Source organism: Theropithecus gelada, chromosome 2 (genome assembly GCF_003255815.1).
Source record: "Theropithecus gelada isolate Dixy chromosome 2, Tgel_1.0, whole genome shotgun sequence".
Lineage (NCBI taxonomy): Eukaryota > Metazoa > Chordata > Mammalia > Primates > Cercopithecidae > Theropithecus > Theropithecus gelada.
The window spans coordinates 40,988,538-41,012,275 of NC_037669.1; the positions used below are offsets into that span (position 1 = coordinate 40,988,538).

The 23,738-nt window shown below is 35.0% G+C and overlaps 1 protein-coding gene across 1 annotated transcript in view; it reads left to right on the forward strand.

Moving 5' to 3' along the window:
• The window catches only part of STXBP5L (syntaxin binding protein 5 like), a 473,308-nt gene that overhangs the window by 227,523 nt on the left and 222,047 nt on the right, over positions 1-23,738 (forward strand). The window contains exon 9 of the mRNA XM_025375463.1: positions 4,890-5,013. Within this exon, the coding sequence (XP_025231248.1) occupies positions 4,890-5,013 (124 nt within the window). The remainder of the gene's footprint in view (positions 1-4,889; positions 5,014-23,738) is intronic.

Here is a 23,738-nt window from a genome sequence, read left to right on the forward strand (position 1 = left end):
CCTGGCTTGTACTCTTACACACTTGGGTGCCTGTCACCTGTAGTATATCCCCAACTTTGTCTCAACTGCTTATCCTTTCTCTAGGCTCCATGCTACGTTGTGCCTTATTGTCCTTAAGGTCTCTAAAGACACTATTCACACCTTCCTTAGAAAATTCCTTTTCAGAGGCAAAAGGTTCAAGTCAGTTTGAAAGGTCTTGTCTTCTAATACTTGTCTTCTTAGAATAAAGAAAAATTTTGTAAATAGTAATACTTAATAAGTGACCAGATCTTAATAAGTGACACTTATTAAATGACAAGATCTTGAAGTAAGTTTTATTGTACATAATTGAGACTTGAGTAAGCTTGCATTTAGGGGAAGCAACAAACTCCTATTCATCAAGGAATAATCTCCCAGTTGACACTTCAGTTGTTCAGATATTAATTCCAGGCCATTCATTATTTTTCCATTCAGGAGAGGCTAACAAGAAGATGGTAAAACTGGGAGCAACAGATTAAAAGGGAAATTACCTTTTGTGCCTGTGGAAACAAAGGTGATCATCTGTGCTATTAATTCAATTTGAAAACGGTGGGAGGAGGAAGAAATAGGAGGAAAATATAGGTCAAAAATTTACATCCAGTAAAACCTACTCTTATATAGGAAAAGTACCAAATAATTTAAAGCAGCAATGAAATAATTGGAAAATGAAAACCACACACACGTTAATTTTAGAACACTTCCTCATTTTATCATTGGAGGGATAAAAAAAGTCTCCAAATGAACCTGTAGTCACCGTAGAATACTTTACATGTTCTCTTCCATCCCCCTCATAGCAGTTAATTGTTTAAGTTTTGGTGCTTAAAGATATAAGCCTTCACCTATTTCATAAACTGTACAATTCATTTTCAATGGTTCTCATAGTGGTAAAAAAAGTTTAGAAAGAAAATAAAATGGCAGCTGGGTAATTTTTTCATGATTGGTGAAAAATAATCTGATAAGTAATATCATTCAGTTATGTTTTTTATAATCAAATTCTTGAGCATCTTGAATCATAAGAAAAGAAGGTCCTAGTGAGCTAAGCTAGGATTTTCCTTTTGTTATACAAATCATAAAGATGGGGATGGATAGTGCTCCCTCTCCTCCCTCTCTCAACACTAGCAGCTAAATAAGAATATGAACACCATGGGAATATTTAGTCAGTTGGAATTAGAATAACCAGTTCAAAACGAAACCCAGAGGAAGATGCTGAATCATCTAGCTTTCCTATGGCCTTAAACAGTGTGGAAGAAACGTTTTGAGCCTTAAAAAGAGAGTAAAATTGCAGTGAAATTTTAAAATAAGGATTAGCAGCTGCCTAAGTGAGTTAGTACAGTACCACAATATATATAATTTATACCTAGAAGTTTTTGACATCTGATATATGTATATAAATCTATCATCTTTATCTACTGTAATGCATCATTGTATGCTCTATTGTTTTAATAGAGATAGTTAAATACTTCATTTCACTACCAAACTTTTCAGCCTTTCCTCAGCACTTTACCTCTCATATCTAGAAAACATGCTTAATATTTACCTGAAATGGTTTTTTATAAGTCACCAATGAGCTCTTCATTACTATACACAGTGACCTCTTCTTAGCCTTTACATTCCTCACTAAACCTGTGGCTTTACCTCAGTTTCTCCTCCTTAAAATAATTTATTCACTTGACTGTGTCTTTCCACTTCATTTATCATACCTCCTTTCTCCATAACTGATTTTTCCCTTACCTCTCCTTTACATTATTGATATTTTTCAGGATACTATGTCTTTACCCTCATTTCTTCTCTCCCCAATTTATACTTTCTAATGTTTATATTCTCTTTTATCATTTCAAATATTACCTTTATGCTAAAAAAAAAGAACATTCATATATCTGTAGCGTTTACCTCCCTCCTGAACTGTAGATCTAAATATATAACAATATATTAGATAAATCCAACGCAATATCCCATTGGCACTGAATTTGTATTTAAATATCTAAACCTCCTTCTATGTTTTCTTCTGGTTTTTAAGTCTTGTTTAGTTAATTCAGCCTAGACCCCTCAAAGTAATATTTGTCTCTTCCATCAACATGTAGTATATGTAATCAGTTTCTGCAGTCTTTCTGATTCTGACTTTATATTCTCTTTTATTTCCTCTTTTCTCATTCCCACTTCCAATGTCCTATTTCAAGTTGTTATCTTTTGCCTGGATGACTATAAGAGCATTTTAACTAATCACAACCACTTTTCCTTTGATATCTTACCTCTTCAATATATCCTTCATTAACAAGATTATCATTTTAAAACAGATTATGGAATTCTCTACAACAGAACCTTTGAATAGCTCTCAATTGTCAACAATACAAAGTCCATATTGCTTGACATGAGATTTAAGGTCCTAGTGCTATCATTCCTCTTCAGTTAAATTTACAGCGTCCTTCTACACATGCCCCACATTTCAGACATATTACTCACTATCTTCTATATATAACATTTATTTCTTATCTCTGAGCCTTTGTTCCTTCTAACTTCTCATCATGAACTGCCTTCTTTCCTCTTCTGTATATCAAAATTCTGTTAGGTCTTTAGCCCCTGTAAAACTATTTAGACAATTTAACTAGCCTCTTCATAAATAGCCATTGATGAATTGAGTTTTGTTTTGGAAATCCAAGATTATTTTCAGAAACAAATATACGAATTTTACTTTCACATTAACTGTAAATTTTTTCTTTCATTACGTCAATAATTCTTAAGTAATCTTTCACAAAGAAATCCCTCAGAGTTTGGCCTGAGGAAAATTTTTTAATTTCTTAAGAGCTGCTATATTTCCTTTTTTCCATATTGTTATCCAGTTTTTTTGGATTTCCTTCTTTCATGTTTTAAAGAAACTCAGTCTCAGCCACTGAGTTGATAAACCTAGCTAGTATTTTATGTTTAAAATTCTGTTTTCTATCTCTTAAAATTCTTTTTAGATTGGTTGTATTAATTTTGTTTTTTTCAGTAAGCCCTCTGAGCTCCCCTCCCTTTTTTTGAGAAAAGAGTAGGGTACAATCTAATAAATAGAAATTGAATGTTTATCCATTAAGTTAGATCAAATGCTAGCTACTCAGTAATGCACTACATGAAACCCTGATCTCTAATAACAAGTTGGTTTTACATGCTTGTTTTTCTAAACAATAAATATTCTTCTTTAATAGTACTGACTTACTTTGGCTTTATTGTAACTATTATTTTTATATCTGTCCTTTCCAGTAGACAGAAATTCAGTGAAATAAGAAGGTTTAGGGCTGAGAGTGCCTTTTCTGCCTCCACCTTTGATGGCAAAACAGTTTGAGACAACTTTAAGTTAAATGAGGCTCATCAAAGTTAACATGTAGGGGAGGCAATAAGATGTGACTTTCCCTTGAACCACCTACAGAAGGGAGAAGAAATAAGCAGAGGAGAAGAGAAACAAGTATTTTTCCCTCTAACTTCCTCTGCTGGACTCTAGCAAAAAAGAAATCTCTGCTTAGTAATGAAGGCCACAGAGTGAGAGAAAACACAAGTCCAGGGTTTCATGTTGCTTTTTCCACTTAATCAATCTTATTTTCTTGATGATATGTTTAATAATTACTTTAGCCATCAGTTATCTGCAACTCTAATAATACTGATTGCTTAGAACTTTTATCAGTTATGTACGTATAACTTAGTTTGGAACTTTTAGTTGTATGTGTCTATGTGTGACGCTTCAAACAATAAATATGATTAGTATTCACTTATATTAATCTTCTCTCTCGCTATTTTATAAGTGTCTTTAAGGAAAAGATGTTGTATGCTTCTTTTCCGCCTTTATATCTACTATAATTTTTCTCATAGTACTTAGTACTTTACCCAAGTTCTGCATATACTTTATTAATTTAGAAAGAATACCAAAGGTGTGGAAATGTGTGTGACATTAATTACTAATTCAGTCAGAAGATATTTATTGAGTACTTACTTTATGCTGGTCGCTATGCTAGCATTGGGAATAGAATAGCTTGGGAAAAAGGAATACAGTCAGCCCTCTGTATCCATAAATTCCTTATCCTTGGATTCAACTAACTATAATGGAAAATATTTTAAAAACAAAAACAATTTTAAAGCAATATAATAATTTATAATAATACAAATAAAAAGACAGTATAGTATAACTACTTACATATCATTTACATTCTATTAGTAATCTAGGGATGATTTAAAGTATATGCGAGGATATTCATAGGTTGTATGCAAATAGTATGCTGTTTTATATCAGGGACTTGTGCATCTGTGGATTTTAGAATCTGAGGGAGTGTGGGAGTTCTCTAACTAATCCCCAATGGTTACCGAGGGATGGCTGTAATTACTTTTGAATCTTATGTGACTCAAAACTGCAGAGTTAATCTGAAAATATAAAAGAAAATTTAGACCTTTCTTGCTTTAAATTGATTTAAATAGTATATGCAAGAGGGCAATACAGTGCAATGATTGACAGTTTTTCATAGTTAGACCTTGGTTTTGAGTTTTGTGACTTCAGCAGGTATCTCAGTCTCTCAAGACCTGTTTCACCATGTGTAAATTGAAAAATCAATACCCTTTTTTTATAGGATTAAATAAGATAATGTGTATAAAATGCTTGCCATGGGGTTTGGCACATAGAAAGCCTTCGGATGGTAGCTCTTAAATTATTTTTTTAGTTGGCTATGTTAGGAGGAAATAGGACTTCATCTTATCAGAAATTACATTCTGATATGGGTCAGAAAAAATATGTTTTAAAAGTGTTATTAGTATAATAATTTTATATCAGAATAGTCTTTCTTTGGAATATAGAATGATATAACTTATCTACTTTTTCCCCCTCTACTTGTTTTTAATTGTTATTTTATTAGGCTATTCATTCAATTGATTGGCATCATGAGGGCAAACAGTTCATGTGCAGCCATTCAGATGGTAGTTTGACTTTATGGAACCTGAAAAGCCCAAGTCGCCCTTTCCAGACCACAATTCCACATGGTAAGATGTATGCTTTCAAAAGAAATAAACACTGACTACTCAGTGCCTTGACTTGAAGTAAGATAGATGGTATTCATGTGTTTGGTAGAAAAAGGTAATAGGACATAGCTTCTGGTTCTAAATACCCCTTTTATGCCACCTACAGATCCCTACATTGTACCCCAAACTTTCCATACTTCCCTTCTTCCTGCCAACCCACATCCCTGCTTTGTAAGCTGTACTTATATAGTGTCCCAGCCAAAAGTCGGATAATGGATGGTTGATATATCTGAGGCAGAGGAGATAATACAGGAAATTTTGTTGCTTTTAAGGGTTGAGGAGCCAGTGAGAGAATTGCACTATTTAGATCTGACTTTCAGACTTAATTCCTATACTGCTTTATAGTCTATTGCTTTCTAGATTCTCTACTTGTTTCCATTTCTGCCATTTGATTCCACTAAGTTATTAAGACTATGGTTTAATTTTAGGTTTTACTTTTCTTTTTGGGTTCCACATTGAAAAGAGCATTTTAATCCTAAGTGAGGATTTTAATCTTAATCAAGATTTTATATTGGAGCTGTATACCTACCGGGGAAGAATAAAAAATTCAAATATATAAATATGTATAATTCAGATGACTAAATTATTTGATAATATTGGTGATTATCTGAGTTCTATGTTTACCTCATACCGTTGATTATATGTAATAATAGATATGTCAGAACCTAACAGTTGATCAAACATATTCTATTTTACAGTTTCTGAGCATTTGTTATCATGTCACATTTGGAAAATAGTGGCATGTTTTCTGTAATGGGTGACCCATAGATCACAAGCATTCTTAGAATTATTTCGTGATGTGTCTCTGCTATTTTTTTGTACCATGATCACTTGCTCCATCAGTAAATGATTAAATTATTGCAACATTCTTCCAGGATGTAAATGTTTTAGCCTTTAGCTGGTTTACTTAGAGATTACTTTACATTTCAATGCTTACTTAGAGATGCTTTATTTAGAGATTGCCATTACAGAAACCTTGGATAGATATTAGCTATACATACCAATCAGGATTAACTATTTATTTATATCAGAGGCAATAGATTCTCTCCACACACCCCCAGTTAACCCCCAATTCTCATGCCTTTTATTTGTAAAAGTGTAATATGAGTGAGTTATAAATTTTCTACTTACTTCCTTATGTTCTTCTCAAATATCAGTTTCTATTAGTTCTTTTGGCTAGACTGGACATTTGATACTTTCATTTTTTTACCATATCCATATTTATTTCATGAGTTTTGATTGTTTTCTATTATTCTGGTTTTCTGTTGAAATAAAGTTCTATTTACAGGTTGTTCAACACGTCAGCCTTGATGTCTTTTATAATATGTAAATCAGATTATGTTCCTATTGCCTCACAATAACATAAGCACCAGTGATTTTGATAATAGAGGCATTTATTATCATATCTGTTCACATTCTTTGGGTTTATTTTTTTTCCTTTTGTTTTAGCCATTTTTCTAAAATAAAACTTTTCTCTAAGTACCATTTTAGATATATCCTACAAGTTTTTAAATGTAATATTAATCATATATAATTTTCATTAATATTTAGTTTGAGATATTTTCTATAATTCCTATTATAATTCTCCTTTGACCCCCATTAGTTATTTAGACATGTGCTTTCTAATTTCTAAACATTTTCATATTTATTATTTGTGTTATTATTATTAATAAAAGATGGGTCTTGCTATGTTGCCCAGGCTGATCCTAAGCTTTTGGAGGCCTCAAGTGATCCTCCCTCTGTGACCTCACAAAGTGCTAGAATTACAGGTGTGAGCAACCACACCCAGCCTTAATTTCTTAGCATGTTTTTTTATGATGGATTTTGAAATTGTAGCCAGAGAATATGACATAACTAGTTCTACAAAATTTACTGAGATTTGCTTTATAATCAGTGCAGAGCCAATTACCATAGCATTCTAAGTGTGCTTGGGAAGAATGTACATTTTCTAATTGTTACATAAAGGTCAAACTTGAAATTGTGTTTTTCATTTTGTATGGTTTAAATCTTTGCTAATTTTTTGTTTTGATATTTCAATTCTTAGAGAAGCGAGTTAACATTTCTCTTATAATGAATTTTCCTTAGTAATTCTGTTCATTTCTGTTTTACTTTAAAAAACAAATAGGTTAAGGTAGTTGATGGTGTTTTTCAGATTCCCTGTAATTGAACTGATACTTGTCTAGTGCTATCAATTGCTGAGAGAGTGGTATTAAATTTCCTAATATGATTATAGAAGTGCATGCTTCTCAGTTTAATTCTGCCCATTTTTGCTTTATGTATTTTGAGGATCTATTATTAGGCATCCATTACATATCCTATAAAGAGCATAGCCCACCTTTTGTATACACAGGTTCTTCACCCATAGATTCAACAAAACCAAAGATCAAAAGTATTCTGAGAAGAAACAATTAAAAATAGAAAAATTTAAAATAAAATAAATAAAAAGAAACAATACAGTGTTAAAACTACTTGTGTAGTGTCACACTGTATTGCATATAAGTAATCTAGATATGATTTAAAGTATACAGGAGGATGTATGTAGGTTATATGCAAATATTATGCCATGTTATATAACAGACTTAAGCATCTGTGGATTTGGGTATAGGAGGGGGAGTCCTGGAATCAGTAGATACTAGGAATAACCATAGTTGAGTCTTGTGCTTTTATCTAGTCACAGAGTTCAGTCTATTAATATTAAATGTAATTACTAATGAGATTGAATTTTAGCCTACCACTTCATTATCTGTTTGGTGGGTCCTGTCATATTTTTCCCTCTTTTCTCTTTTTGCCTTCTTGGGGGTTATTTCAATTTAATTTAATTGAAATTTTAATTTAAATATTATAATTTCATTTCTATTATAATTTCATTTTAATTGAAATATTAATCTAAGCATTTTATTTTCACATATTTTTTATTGGTTGCTCCAGGGATTACAATATACTTCCTTAACTATTCAAAGCCTATTAGAGCAAACATTGTGACACTTCACATCAAATGTGCAAGTCTTGTAACCATGTAGATCTATTTCTCTTCCCCTACTGTCCTTTATGCTACAGTCATCATATAGTACATCCAAATATATTGTTATAATTTTTGGTTTACATATTCACATGTCTTTTTTTTAATTAAGAGGAAAAATAGTCTTTTGAATTTTCTTTGCTATTTGTAATTTGCATTTGTTCCTGAAGATACAAGAACATTATTTAATTTTTCTTTTTTTTTAATTTTTTTATTTTATTATTATTATTATTATTATATTTTAAGTTCTAGGGTACATGTGCATAACGTGCAGGTTTGTTACATATGTATACTTGTGCCATGTTGGTGTGCTGCACCCATCAACTCGTCAGCACCCATCAACTCGTTTTAGGCCTAGTGGAAATGAATTCACGTAGCTTCCTTTATCTGGAAGTTCATTTTTGTTTTGTTTTGCCTTTTTTTTTTTCTTTTTTGGAGGCCATTTTTTTGGATTTAGATTCCTGAACTGAGAGTTTGTGTGAGCATGTGTGTTTTGGTTTTAAGGTGATGAACACTTTATATGATCTTCTGCCTTCCATAATTTCTGAATGAGGAATCTGTAGTAGCTTGAATTTTGCTTCCTCTTTATATAATGTGTCACTTTTCTCCAATTGCTTTCAAAATTTTGCGGGGTATCTTTTATTTTCGGCAATTTGACTACTTTATGTCTAGGCTTGGTTTCTTCAAGTTCATTCTGTTAAGGGTTCTACCAAGTTTCTCATATATATTATATGTGTGTGTATATATATATGATATATAATTTGCTGGGTCATCAGCTGTTTTACTCAAGATTAGCACTGTTGATGGCATTGTTCTTATAGCTGATTGCTGCTGTTACTGCAGACATCGATTTTTCCTGTTCAGTGGTTTCAAATATGTATTCATGGTTTCAAATGTGTATTTTTCAGTTGCAGTGCTACCAGTTACACATGCATACATACACACATACATATACAACACATATCTACATATATGTTATTAAACCAAATCCTATCAAATACTTAATAGCGAAAATTTTGCTCAGAAGCAGGACAGGGGTGTCCACAATTACCACTTTTATTTAATATTTTCCTGGAAATGCCAGCCAATATTATTAGACTTGAAAATGAAATATAATATTTAAAAATTTAGAAAGAGTATTCAAAATTTTAGTTACTTTTTCATAATGCAATTAGACAACACAAAACAAAAATGAATTAGGAAAACTATTACATGCAGCAGTAGAATTCTGTACACAAAACAAACAAAATATAATGGATGAAAAGAACCATTTTAGATCACAGCACCCACAAGAATACATGGGAATAAGCCTTAACATACATGTAAAGTATTATTTCTATATGGAACATACAACAGAAAACTTGAATAAATTAAAAACATACCATATGTATGCATAGTAAATTCAATATTATGAAGACGTTGATTTGCCACATATTACTTTGTAAATTCAGTTTGTCCCCAAGAAAAATAATTACAGGGTTTTCCCTGACAAAAACGAGCAACGGGGAATGGATTCCCTATTTAATAAATGGTGCTGGAAAAACTGGCTAGTGATATGTAGAAAACTGAACAGGACCCCTTCCTTATACCTTATATAAAAATCAACTCAAGGTGGATTAAAGACTTAAACGTAAGACCTAAAACCATAAAAACCCTAGAAGAAAACCTAGGCACTACTATTTAGGACATAGGCATAGGCAAAGACTTCATGACTAAAACAACAAAAGCAATGGCAACAAAAGCCAAAATTGACAAATGGGATCTAATTAAACTAAAGAGCTTCTGCACAGCAAAAGAAACTATCATCAGAGTGAATAGGCAACCTACAGAATGGGAGAAAATGTTTGCAATCTATCCATCTGACAAAAGGCTAATATCCAGAATCTACAAGGAACTGAAATAAATTTACAAGAAAAAATCAAAAAACCCCATCAAAAAGTGGGCAAAGTATATGAACAGAGACTTCTCAAAAGAAGATATTTATGTGGCCAACAAACGTATGAAAAAAGGCTTATCATCACTGGTCATTAGAGAAATGCAAATCAAAACCACAATGAGAAACCATCTCACGCCAGTTAGAATGGCAATCATTAAAAGTCAGGAAGCAACAGATGCTGGAGAGGATGTGGAGAAATAGGAATGCTTTTACACTGTTTGTGGGAGTGTAAGTTAGTTCAACCATTGTGGAAGACAGTGTGGCGATTCCTCAAGGATCTAGAACCAGAAATACCATTTGACCCAGCAATCCCATTACTAGGTATATACCCAAAGGATTATAAATCATTCTACTATAAAGACACATGGACACGTATGTTTATTGCAGCACTATTCACAATAGCAAAGTCTTAGAAACAACCCAAATGCCCATCAATGATAGACTGCAGTAAGAAAATGTGGCACATATACACCATGGAACACTTTGCAGCCATAAAAAAAGAATGAGTTCATGTTCTTTGCAGGGACATGGATGAAGCTGGAAACCATCATTCTCAGCAAATTAACACAGGAACAGAAAACCAAACACTGCATGTTCTCACTCATAAGTGGGAGTTGAACAATGAGAACACATGGACACAGGGAGGGAAACATCACACACTAGGGTCTGTCGGGGGATGGGGGCAAGAAAAGGGAGAGCATTAGTACAAATACCTAATGTATGTGGGACTTAAAACCTAGATGATGGGTTGATGGGTGCAGCAAACCACCATGGCACATGTATACCTATGTAACAAACCTGCACTTTCTGCACATGCATCCCAGAACTTAAAGTTTAATAACTAATAAAAAAAGAAAAATAATCACAGGGTTTTTAAAATTAGATGAGCAAATATGTAGCTAAGATAAACACAATAGGAAAATTATTTAAACAAGGAGTAATGGTTAATTACAGGCAGTTTGGAAGGTTTGGTGCCCTAAATGATTCTTACTGAAATAAATAAAATGGTGAATATATCAGGTTTTTTTTTTAAATTTTAAATGTCATTGAGATGGTAAGCATGAAAATAAGGAATCTAAAGACTCCAAAAGAGAATGTTAAACTAGAAACTCTGAGAGATAAGTGACAATAGATTTTGTTCTAAATTATCTGCTATACTTTGGAGAGCTTCAACTTCATTCTTTAAAAAACAGGTTTATTGAGATATAGTTCACAACAGCAATTTAAAATATAAGCTTCAATGATTTTTTAATATATTCATAGTTGTGCAATCAACACAATTATTTTAATCATTTAATAAATTTAGAACATTTTCATCACTGCCCCGAAAAACCCCATACCCACTAGCAGTTCATTTCCATCCCCACTCCTTCAGCCCTAGGTAATCACTAATCTTTTTCTATCTCTCTATAACTCCATTAAAAAATGAGTGAAAGACCTGAATATACATTTATCCAAAGAACACATGAAAATGGCCAACACATATGTAAAAAGGTGCCCAGCATCATTTATCATCAAGGAAATGCCAATCAAAACCACTATGAGAAATCATCTCACACCTATTAGGATGACTGTTATCAAAAAGTCAAGAGATAACAAATGTTGGCAGGTATATAGAGAAAAGGGAATCTTTGTAAACTATTGGTGGGAATGTAGATTGTACAGTCATTATGGAAAACTAGTAGAGTATGGAGATTCCTAAAGAAATTAAAAATAGAACTAAGATTAAAACCCAGCAGTCTCTCTTATGGGTATGTACCCAAAGGAAATGAAATCGCTACCTTATAAAGTTATCTGCACTCCCATGTTCATGACAATATTCACAATAGCCAAGATATGGAAACAACCTAAATGTCTGTTGACTGATGCATGGATAAAGAAACCAAGCTATTTAAATACAATGTAACATTATGCAGCCTTAAAAAAGAAAGACATCCTGTCATTTGCCACAAGGTAGCTGAACCTGGAGGACATTATGCTAAGTGAAATAAGGTAGACACAGAAGGAAAAGTATTGCATTGTCTCATATGTGAAATTTGTTTAAAAAAGTCAAATATACTGAGATAGAGAATAAAACAGTGGTTACCAGGGGCAGGAGGGCTTGAGGGAGAAAACACGGAGAGGTAGGTCAGAGGATACAAAGTAGCAGATATATAGATAAATAAGTTGAAATCTAATCCACAGCATAAGGACTAAAGTTAATATAATTATATTTGAGAGTTCTGCTAAGAATTTTAGCTGCTTTTGCCACCAAAAAAAGGGTTAAATATGTGAGATGATGGATATGTTAATTTGCCTTACTACAGTAACATGTTTATCATCTATGTACATTCCATAACATCATGTTGTATACCTTAAATATATACGATAAAATTTATTTTTAAAAACCAAGTGTTTCAGCTCCAGGTAAGGTTTAAAAAAAAAAGTGTACGCCCTAAAAGTTTGGAAGTTCCTTTAGTTTGTATATGAATGTTTTTTCATCTTTTGCTAATCTCTAAATGCCTCCATTTCACTCACAGTATTGAAAGATGTTTTATCTGCATATATATAATTCTGCATTGGAAACTATTTTCCCTCAGCACTATCATGATATTATACAACGTTTGCCAGGCTACCATTTTATTGTTGGAAGTATTCAGTCATATAATTTTCATTCTTTTGTGGTGATTCATCCTTTCTGTGACTTCTATTACAATTTTATCCATACTTTGATGTTTTATGATTTCATTAAAGTGTGTCTAGTTTGGACATCTCATTCCTTATCCTGCTTTTGTTGTAGGAAAAACTGGTTCTTATCACACGACCATGAAATATTAGGCTCGCAGACACTTTGAAGGGTGAGAAGAGCAGGGTTTATTGGGTGAAAAGGAAAAAAAGGGAAGCAAGGACTCTCAGCAAAGTGAGAGTCCTGCTAATAGACTTCCTGTCTCACAGATTGAATCCCAGGTTACTACCCCTAAACAGAAGAGGTCAGGCACCTCCCCACTGCAAATGGTGTGAACTTCCTGAGGCTCCATCCCAGTGGGCATTCCTCCCAGTGTGCAGGCCGGTTGGAGATTCTCCAGGGACCCCTTTATACTTGGCTTGTCTCATTTTGGAATACATTGGGGTTTTTTGATCTATAGATTTATATTTTTTTATTTGTCATGAAAAGTTACTGTTATGTATTCTTTAAATATTGCCCCTGTTGCATTCTATCCTCTTCTCAAATGTATTTTAGACATATTAAGCTTTTCTTTTTTATTTTTTGGAGATAGGGTCTGGCTATGTCACCCAGGCTAGAGTAAAGTGGTGTGATCCCAGCTCACTGCAACCTCTGCCTCTTGGGCTGAAGTGATCCTCCCACCTCAGCCTCCTGAGTAGCTGGGACTACAGGTGTGTGCCACCACACCCAGCTAATTTTTGTATTTTTTGTAGACACAGATTTTCACATGTTGCCTGGGCTGGTCTCAAATTCTTGGGCTCAAAAAATCCTCCAACATCAGTCTCCCAAAGTGCTGGGATTACAGGCATGAGCCGCCATTCCTGGCTTTCATATATTTCAATATAATTTTTTTTTCTGTCTCCTTGCTTTTCTGTACTGCATTCTGAGTAATTTTTTTCAGATATAACTTCTTTCACTAATTTTCTCTTCAACTATGTATATTCTGCTTTTTGTGAAATAAAATTTCTTAATTTCTATAATTAGTTTTTATTTCTAAAGTTAATTTTGCAGATTAGAATTTTACATATTCATAATTTACAAATCTAATAATCTTTTGGTCTTTGGGATAATATCCTTTATTTCTTTAATCGTTACATACACATGTCTTCTATATTCTGGGTCTAACTATTCTAATGTCCATAGTTATTGGAAGTATAAAGCTGTTTATTGTTTCTGCTGATTTTTATCATAGTGTCTAACTTCCTTTTAGTGTAATGATATTGGGTTGAAAACTCATTGCTCAATATTAATACGTTGAGTAGGATTAAATTGAGGATTTTGAAAGCTTTTTTTTCAAAGAGAGTCTTCTGTTGCTTCTCTGACTTACTCTGAGATGAAACAAAACACAATATCTGCAACTTACTCTCAGCTCAGAAGTGAAATAATAGCATATAAAGAGAAAGAATATGATAAGGCAATTGTGAAAATAAACAACTAGAGAACTTGGGTAAATGGCATAGAAGAGATTTTTTTAGTAAATTTTCCTTAATTCTATATCAAAATAAAACTGTTCAGTAAAAAAATGAAGGAGCCTAAAAATATGCCAGACTAGGATTAGCAGTCTTTGGAGGATACCATTTCTGAAATAAAGGAGGATATGACTCTTGGAGGCCAAGTGGTAAAGAGAAACAAAGAAGCAAGCATTGATAATAGAGGGCCCTCCAGAAACAAAAGAAAATTACAAAATCAGAATACATATCAACACCTCCACACACACATAAATGAAGTGCAATGAATAAAACTGTACTTTGCCAAAATAAGAAGTTGCTCTAAATCTAAGAAATATACAAAGCTAACCTAACTGCTATGTGTTAATTCTGGTCCACAAAGAATATACACTTCAAATTAACAACTGTTGGAATCCATCCTCATTAAAAGATGTTATAAAAGAAAAAAGTAAATAGAGAGTAAAGATATTTTAACTGCTAAAAATTATCATCAAAAACAACCACAGGTAGTTTGGGTTTCACCTTCTAGATGTAGACCTGGAAAGAGTATAGCTCCCACTTTAGGGAAGTGGTGTCTGCCATTTCTGAGGCTTGAATAGGCTGTTTTCCCCTCACAATGTAAACAAAACCACCAAGAAGTTCAAACTGGGTGGAGCCCTCCTTAGCTCAGCAAAGCCACTAAAGCCAGACTGCCTCTCTAGATTCCTTCTCTCTAGGCAGGGCATCTCTGAAAAAAAAAAAAAAAAAGGCAATAGCCCCAGTCAGGGGCTTACAGATAAAACCCCCATCTCCCTGGGAGAGAGCACCTGGGGGAAGGGGAGGCTGTGGGTGCAGCTTCAGCATACTTAAATGTCCCTGCCTTCTGACTCTGAAGAAAGCAGCGGATCTCCCAGCACAGCATTCAAGCTCTGCTATGGGTCAGATAGACTCCTCAAGTGGGTCCCTGATCCCCATGCCTCCTGACTTAGAGACACCTCCCAGCAGGGGACAACAGACAACTCATACAGGAGAGCTCTGGCTGGCATCTGGCAGGTGCCCCTCTGGGACGAGCTTCCAGAAGGAACAGGCAGCAATCTTTGCTGTTCTGCAGCCACTACTGGTGATACCCAGGCAAACAGGGTCTGGAGTGGACCTCCAGCAAACTCTTGCGGACCTGGAGAAAAGGGCCCTGACTGTTAGAAAGAAAACGGACAAACAGAAAGGAAGAGCATCAACATCAACAAAAAGGACGTACACTGAGAAACCCCATCTGAAGGTCACCAACATCAAAGACCAAAGGTAGATAAATCCACGAAGATGGGGAAAAAACAGCACAAAAAGGCTGAAAATTCCAAAAACTAGAATGCCTTTTCTCCTCCAAATGATCACAATGCCTTACCAGCAAGAAAACAAAACTAGACGGAGAATACATTTGACAAACTGACAGAAGTAGGCTTCAGAAGGTGAGTAATAACAAACTCCTCCGAGCTAAAGGAGCACATTCTAACCCAATGCAAGGAAGCTAAGAACCTTGAAAAAATGTTAGAAGAATTGCTAACTAGAATAACCAGTTTAGAGAGAACATAAATGACCTGATGGAGCTGAAAAACACAGCACAAGAACTTCATAAAGCATACACAAGTATAAATAGCTGAACTGATCAAGCAGAAGACAGGATATCAGAGATTGAAGATCAACTTAATGAAATAAAGCATGAAGACAAGATTAGAGAAAAAATAATGAGAAGGAATGAACAAAGCCTCCAAGAAATATGGGACTATGTGAAAAGACCAAACCTATATTTGATTGGTGTACCTGAAAGTGAAGGAGAGAATGGAGCCAAGTTGGAAAACACTCTTCAGGATATTATCCAGGAAAACTTCCACAACCTAGCAAGAAAGGCCAACATTCAAATTCAGGAAATACAGAGAACACCAGAAAGATTCTCCTCGAGAAGAGCAACCACAAGACACAATTGTCAGATTTACCAAGGTTGAAATGAAGGAAAAATTGTTAAGGACAGCCAGAGAGAAAGGTCGGGTTACCCACAAAGGGAAGCCCATTAGACTAACAGCAGATCTCTCTGCAGAAACCGTACAAGCCAGAAGAGAGTGGGGACCAATATGCAATATTCTTAAATAAAAGAATTTTCAACCTAGAATTTCATATCCAGCCAAACTAAGCTTCATAAGCAAAGGAGAAATAAAATCATTTATAGACAAACACATGCTGAAAGATACTGTCCCCACTAGACCTGCCTTACAAGTGCTCCTGAAGGAAGCACTAAACATGGAAAGGAACAATCGGTACCAGCCACTGCAAAAACATACCAAATTGTAAGGACCATCAACACTCTGAAGAAACTGCATCAACTAATTGGAAAAATAACCAGCTAGCATCATAAAGACAGGATCAAATTCACACGTAACAATATTAACCTTAAATATAAATTGCCTAAATGCCCCAATTAAAAGACACAGACTGGCAAATTGGATAAAGAGTCAAGACGCATCAGTGTGCTGTATTCAGGACGCCCATCTCAGGTGCAAAGACATATATAGGTTCAAAATAAAGGGATGGAGGAATATTTACCAAGCAAATGGAAAGCAGAAAAAGCAAGAGTTGCAATCCTAGTCTCTGGTAAAACAGACTTTAAACCAACAAAGATCAAAAGACACAAAGAAGGGCATTACATAATGATAAAGGGATCAATGCAACAAGAAGAGCTAATGATCCTAAATATATATCCAACCAATACAGGAGCACCCAGATTCATAAAGCAAGTTCTTAGAGACATACAATGAGTCTTAGACCCCCACACAATAATACTGGGAGACTTCAACACTCTACTGTCAACAATAGACAGATCCACGAGACAGGAAATTAACAAAGATATTAAGGACTTGAACTCAGCTCCAGACCACGTGGACCTAGTTAGGTCACCAGCCTATATATATGCAACCAATACAGGAGCACCCAGATTCATAAAGCAAGTTCTTAGAAACCTACAATGTGACTTAGACCCCCACACAATAATAGTAGGAGACTTCAACACTCTACTGTCAACATTAGACAGATCCATGAGACAGGAAATTAACAAGGATATCCAGGACTTGAACTCAGCTCTGGACCACATGAACCTAATAGACATCTACAGAACTCTCCACCCCAAATAAACAGAATATACATTCTTCTCAACACCACAACGCATTTATTCTAAAATTGACCACATAATTGGAAGTAAAACACTCCTCAGCAAATGCAAAAGAACAGATATCATAACAGTCTCTCAGACCACAGTGCAATCAAATTGGAACTCAGGATTAAGAAACTCACTCAATACTGCACAACTACTTGGAAACTTAACAACGTGCTCCTGACTACTAAGTCAATAATGAAATTAAGGCAGAAATAAATAAGTTATTTGAAACCAATAAGAACAAAGACACAATGTACCAGAATCTCTGGAACACAGCTAAAGCAGTGTTTAGAGGGAAATTTATAGCACTAAATGCCCATAGGAGAAAGTGGGAAAGATCTAAAACTGATACCCTAACATCATAATAAAAAGAACTAGAGAAGCAAGAGGAAACAAATTCAAAAGCTAGCAGAAGACAAGAAATAACTAAGATGAGAGCAGAACTGAAGGAGCTAGAGACAGAAAAACCCATCAAAAAATCAGTGAATCTAGGAGCTGGTTTTTGAAAAGATCAACAGAATAGATAGACCACTAGTCAGACTAATAAAGAAGAATAGATAGAAGAATCAAATAGACACAATAAAAAATGATAAAGTGGATATCATCACTGATCCCACAGAGATACAAACTACCATCAGAGAATACTATAGACACTTCTATGCAAATAAAGTAGAAAATCTAGAAGAAATGGATAAATTCCTGGACACATATACCCTCCCAAGACTAAACCAGGAAGAAGTTCAATCCCTGAACAGACCAATTATAAGTTCTAAAATTGAGGCAGTAATTATTAACCTATCAACCAAAAAAAGCCGAGGACCAGATGGATTCACAGCCAAATTCTACCAGAGGTACAAAGAGGAGCTGGTACCATTCCTTCTGAAACTATTTCAAACAATAGAAAAAGAGGGACTCCTCCCTAACTCATTTTATGAGGCCAGCATCATCCTGATACCAGAACCTGGCAGATACACAACAAAAAAAGAAAATTTCAGGCCAATATCCCTGATGAACATTGATGTGAAAATCCTCAGTAAAATACTGGCAGACCAAATCCAGCAGTACACCAACAAGCTTATACACCACGATCAAGTTGGCTTCATCCCTGGGATGCAAGGCTGGTTCAACATATGCAAATCAATAAACGTAAACCATCACATAAGCAGAACCAACGACAACAACCACATGTTTACTTCAATAGATGCAGAAAAGGCCTTCTATGCAGAAGAGGCCTCTGATAAACACCCCTTCAGACTAAAAACTCTTTTTTTTTTTTTTTTTTTTTTTTTTGAGACGGAGTCTCGCTGTGTCACCCAGGCTGGAGTGCAGTGGCGCGGTCTCGGCTCACTGAAAGCTCCACCTCCCGGATTCACGCCATTCTCCCGCCTCAGCCTCCGAGTAACTGGGACTACAGGCGCCCGCCACCACGCCCAGCTAGTTTTTTGTATTTTTAGTAGAGACGGGGTTTCACCATGTTAGCCAGGATGGTCTCGATCTCCTGACCTCGTGATCCACCCGCCTCGGCCTCCCAAAGTGCTGGGATTACAGGCTTGAGCCACCGCGCCCGGCCTAAAAACTCTTAATAAACTAGGAATTGATGGAACATAACTTAAAATAATAAGAGCTATTTATGACAAAACCACAGCCAATATCATACTGAATGGGCAAAAGCTGGAAGCATTTCCTTTGAAAACAGGCATAAGACAAGGATGGCATCTCTCACCACTCCTATTCAACACAGTATTGGAAGTTCTGACTGGGGCAATCAGGCAATAGAAAGAAATAAAGGGTATTCAAATAGGAAGAGAAGAAGTCATATTGTCTCTGTTACATGTGATATGATTTTATATTTAGAAAACCCCATCGTCTCAGCCCAAAATCTCTTTAAGCTGATAAGAAACTTCAGCAAAGTCTCAGGATACAAAATCAATGTGCAAAAGTCACAAGCATTCCTATATACCAATAATAGACAGAGCCAAGTCATGAGTGAACTCTCATTCACAATTGCTACAAAGAGAATAAAATACCTAGGAATACAACTTACAAGGGATATGTAGGACCTCTTCAAGCAGAACTACAAACCACTGCTCACGGAGATAAGAGAGAACAGGAACAAATGGAAAAGCATTCCATGCTCATGGATAGGAAGAATCAATATCGGGAAAATGGCCATATTGCCCAAAGTAATTTACAGACTGAATGCTATCCCCCTCAAGCTACCATTGACTTTCTTCCCAGAATTAGAAAAAACTACTTTAAATTTCATATGGAACCAAAAAAGAGCCCGTATAGCCAAGACAACCCTAAGCAAAAAGAACAAAGCTGGAGGCATTACACTACTTGACTTCAAACTATACTACATGGCTACAGCATGGTACTGGTACCAAAACAGAGATATAGACCAATGGAACAGAACCAAGGCCTCATAAATAGCACCACACATCTACAACCATCTGATCTTTGACAAAGCTGACAAAAACAAGCAATGAGGAAAGGATTCCCTATTTAATAAATGGTGTTGTGAAAACTAGCTAGCCACATGCAGCTAACTGAAACTAGACCCCTTCCTTACACCTTATACAAAAATTAACTCAAGGTGGATTAAAGACTTAAATGTAAAACCTAAAACCATAAAAACCCTAGAAGAAACGTACCATTCAGGACATAGGCATGGGCAAGGACTTCATGTCTAAAACACCAAAAGCAATGGCAACAAAAGGCAAAATTGACAAATGGGATCTAATTAAACTAAAGAGCTTCTGCACAGCAAAAGAAACTATCATCAGCGTGAACAGGCAACCTACAGAATGGGAGAAAATTTTTGCAATCTACCTATCTGACAAAGGGCTAATATCCAGAATCTACAAGGAACTTAAACAAGTTTACAAGAAAAAAACACACAACCACATCAAAAAGTGGGCAAATGGTATGTACAGGTACTTCTCAAAAGAAGACATTTATGCAGCCAACAAATATATTATAAAAAGCTCATCATTACTGGTCATTAGAGAAATGCAAGTCAAAACCACAATGAGATACCATCTCACGCCAGTTAGAATGGCAATCATTAAAAAGTCAGGAAACAACAGATGCTGGAGAGGATGTGGAGAAATAGGAATGCTTTTACACTGTTTGTGGGAGTGTAAATTAGTTCAACCATTGTGGAAACACTATGGTGATTCCTCAAGGATCTAGAACTAGAAATACCATTTGACCCAGCTATCCCATTACTGGCTATATACCCAAAGGATTTTAAATCATTCTACTGTAAAGACACATGCACACATATGTTTATTGTGGCACTATTCACAATAGCAAAAACTTGGAACCAACCCAAATGTCCATCAATGATAGACTGGATAAAGAAATTGTGGCACATACACACCACGGAGTACTATGCAGCCATGAAAAAGGATGAGTTCATGTACTTTGCAAGGACATGGATGAAGCTGGAAACCATCATTCTCGGTAAACTAACACAAGAACAGAAAACCAAACACCGCATGTTCTCACTTATAATTGGGAGTCGAACTGTGAGAATGCGTGGATACAGGGAGGGGAACATCACACAGTGGGACCTGTCAGGGGATGGGGAGCTAGCGGAGGGATAGCATTAGGAGAAATACCTAATGTAGATCACAGGTTAATGGGTGCTGCAAACCACCATGGCACATGTATACCTATGTAACAAACCTGCATGCTCTGCACATTTGCCCCAGAACGTAAAGTATAATAATAATAATAATAATAATAATAATAAAAGAATAGTGCTCCCACTTTAGCAACAAGAAAAAGCTAGACAAACTTTAAATTAACAACTTTTATTAAACTTATTAGAGAACTCAGGTTGTAGGGCAAACAACTATAGTTTACTCTTGAACAACATGGGTGTGAGGGGCACCAACTCCCCACCAATGCAATAAAAAATCTGTGTGTAAGTTTTGACTCTCCAAAAACTTAACAACTAATGCCTACTGTTGACCAGAAGCTTTACAAGTAACATAATCGATTGACAACTATTTTTTATATTATATGTATTATATACTGTATTCTTACAATAAAGTAACTTAGAGGAAAGGAAGTGTTATTAAGAAAATCATAAGGAAGAGAAAATACATTTAGAATAGGTACTGTATTTATCAGTATCATAAGTTTGTGTTATTTGTTTACAAGATGAATCATGTCTGAAATGGTGGACAACTGCAGCTGCAGACCTTGATTTCTAATATATACCATGCAATTCAGCTTTTTCTCATAATGTCATGATTTTTTTTCTGCTTGTTAGGAACATTTCCAGCATCACTAGTGGCGCTTTGTGTGGGTTCCATGATGCGATTTAAGGTTTTTGATATTGCATTAAACATGATGAAAAATATGTAAGGACCAGGGAGATCACTTTTTACTGCAATAAGCAATATGCTGGAGAGATGAACTGCTCATACTGAGACGACTAGTGTCACATGGCATTTTAAGCAGATATTTGCAACACTTGAGCTTGCTGCAATAGCAATAAGAGGTAGCTTTGAAATTATTTCAGAGTTCTAGTATGGATTATAATTAATATACAGTTATGGTTTAATACTGCATCTTTACAGTTTTTTGCATTTCTCTTGACTGCAAATGGCACCTGTACATTCTATAAATATTTGTGTATATAAGTTTTAATATATTTTAACTTTTATGATTTGTATACATTTTATGGTAGTAAATGATAATACAGACTAGTATCTATATATTTTCTACATATTCATGACTTAGCTTTTCCTTAGTTTTTTCTGATATTTCTAGGCTAAAGCTGTTTGCATGATTTTTCAGATTGTCTTAAATCTCCAAAAACTTCCAATATATGTCTTGAAAAAAGTTTGTGCATAAGTTGACCCATGCAGTCTAAACCCATGTTACTGAAGGGTCAACTATAATTTGAAATCTGGGGAAAGAAAGGTGCATTTGGGGAGAAATAAGACCTGAATCTTTGCTTGCTTAGGGCAGACACCCTTGGAGGCCACTAAAGCCAATAGAAAGATTTTGCAAAACTTTTTAAATGGATTTCTGAAGGTTGAATATGGACTAATATGAAGGTATAAAGCCCCCTGGGGCTACAGACAAGGTCTTTGTACCCTCTTTCAGCATTTTCCTCCATGACCTTACTAACCAACCACAGGGAAAATCAGAGTGAATCCAGAGAAAGCTTCCTTCAGGGTTCTTGCTAGAGAAAGGAAACAGCAGCCAAAGCCAAATGTCCTCTATTTATTTTACTGACAAAAGACTGTAGAGGAAGAAGAGTAACAACACTGTCAATTTAGGGCACTGGATGAAATTCACTGAGCTGGGGAAAGGGAACAGGGAAAAATCCCCAGACAACCCTACCTTTAGAGGAATGGAAGGAATATATGCCAGGCCTGCACAACTGCTGGAAGAGGGAGAGAAACACTTTTGAAGCTTATCCTGCAGAAGCTTATCCTGTACTGTGTTCATGGTACAAATAAGAGAACATTATATCTACTGTCCACACACCAGTTTACCAAAATTTAAACTATATGACATGTAACGAGAAAAAATAACAGTAGATACAACTGGACAAACTGTAGGAGACAGATTCTCTCTGGGGAACAAAGACTGAGAAAAACCCTCTGGCAAATAGCCGACGCCCTAAATACCAGGTATCTCTAGAGAAATTTGAAGGTTTGGTGCACTGAAGGTAACCATAGCAACAATAAACTTCAAACTCAGTTTAACTACTGGCTAGATTAATGCTAACACCCACACTAAAGGCCTAGAAAAAAAAATGTTGATCTCCAAGCATAAAACATTTATCTCCGTATCTCTTGTCCTGTACATGTTCAACATTCCGCATAAATTTATGAGGCATATTCAAGGCAAACACACATAGTCTCAAGAGACAAAGCAAGCATGCTAATACATTTTAAATTATAAGTTTTAAAATGTATATTTTAAACCTTATGACAATCGCTAAAAGTTTTTCAAGTATAAATGTTAAGTAAATAGTGGAAATGAAATGGAACCGTTAAAATGCTCGGTTAAACCCACAGAAAGCAGAAAAGGACAAAAAAAGAAATAAAGAACAAGTAGAAAATAACAAATATGGTAGATTTTGAATCCAAATATATCAATATCCATTTTAATGCTTAAACATGCCAGTTAAAAGACAATGATTCTAAGATCCAATTTTGAAAAAAGCAAGACTCAACTACATGTTGTCTATAGGAAACAAACTTTAAATACGTAACTGTAGATAAGTTGAAAATTAAAAAAAGGATATAGCTTACAAATGCCAACCAAAAGAAAGCTAGTGTAGTTGTACTAATTTCAACAACACAGATATAAAGGAATATTATTAGAGACAAAGAGTGGCATTACCCAATAATAAAGTAAAAATAAAG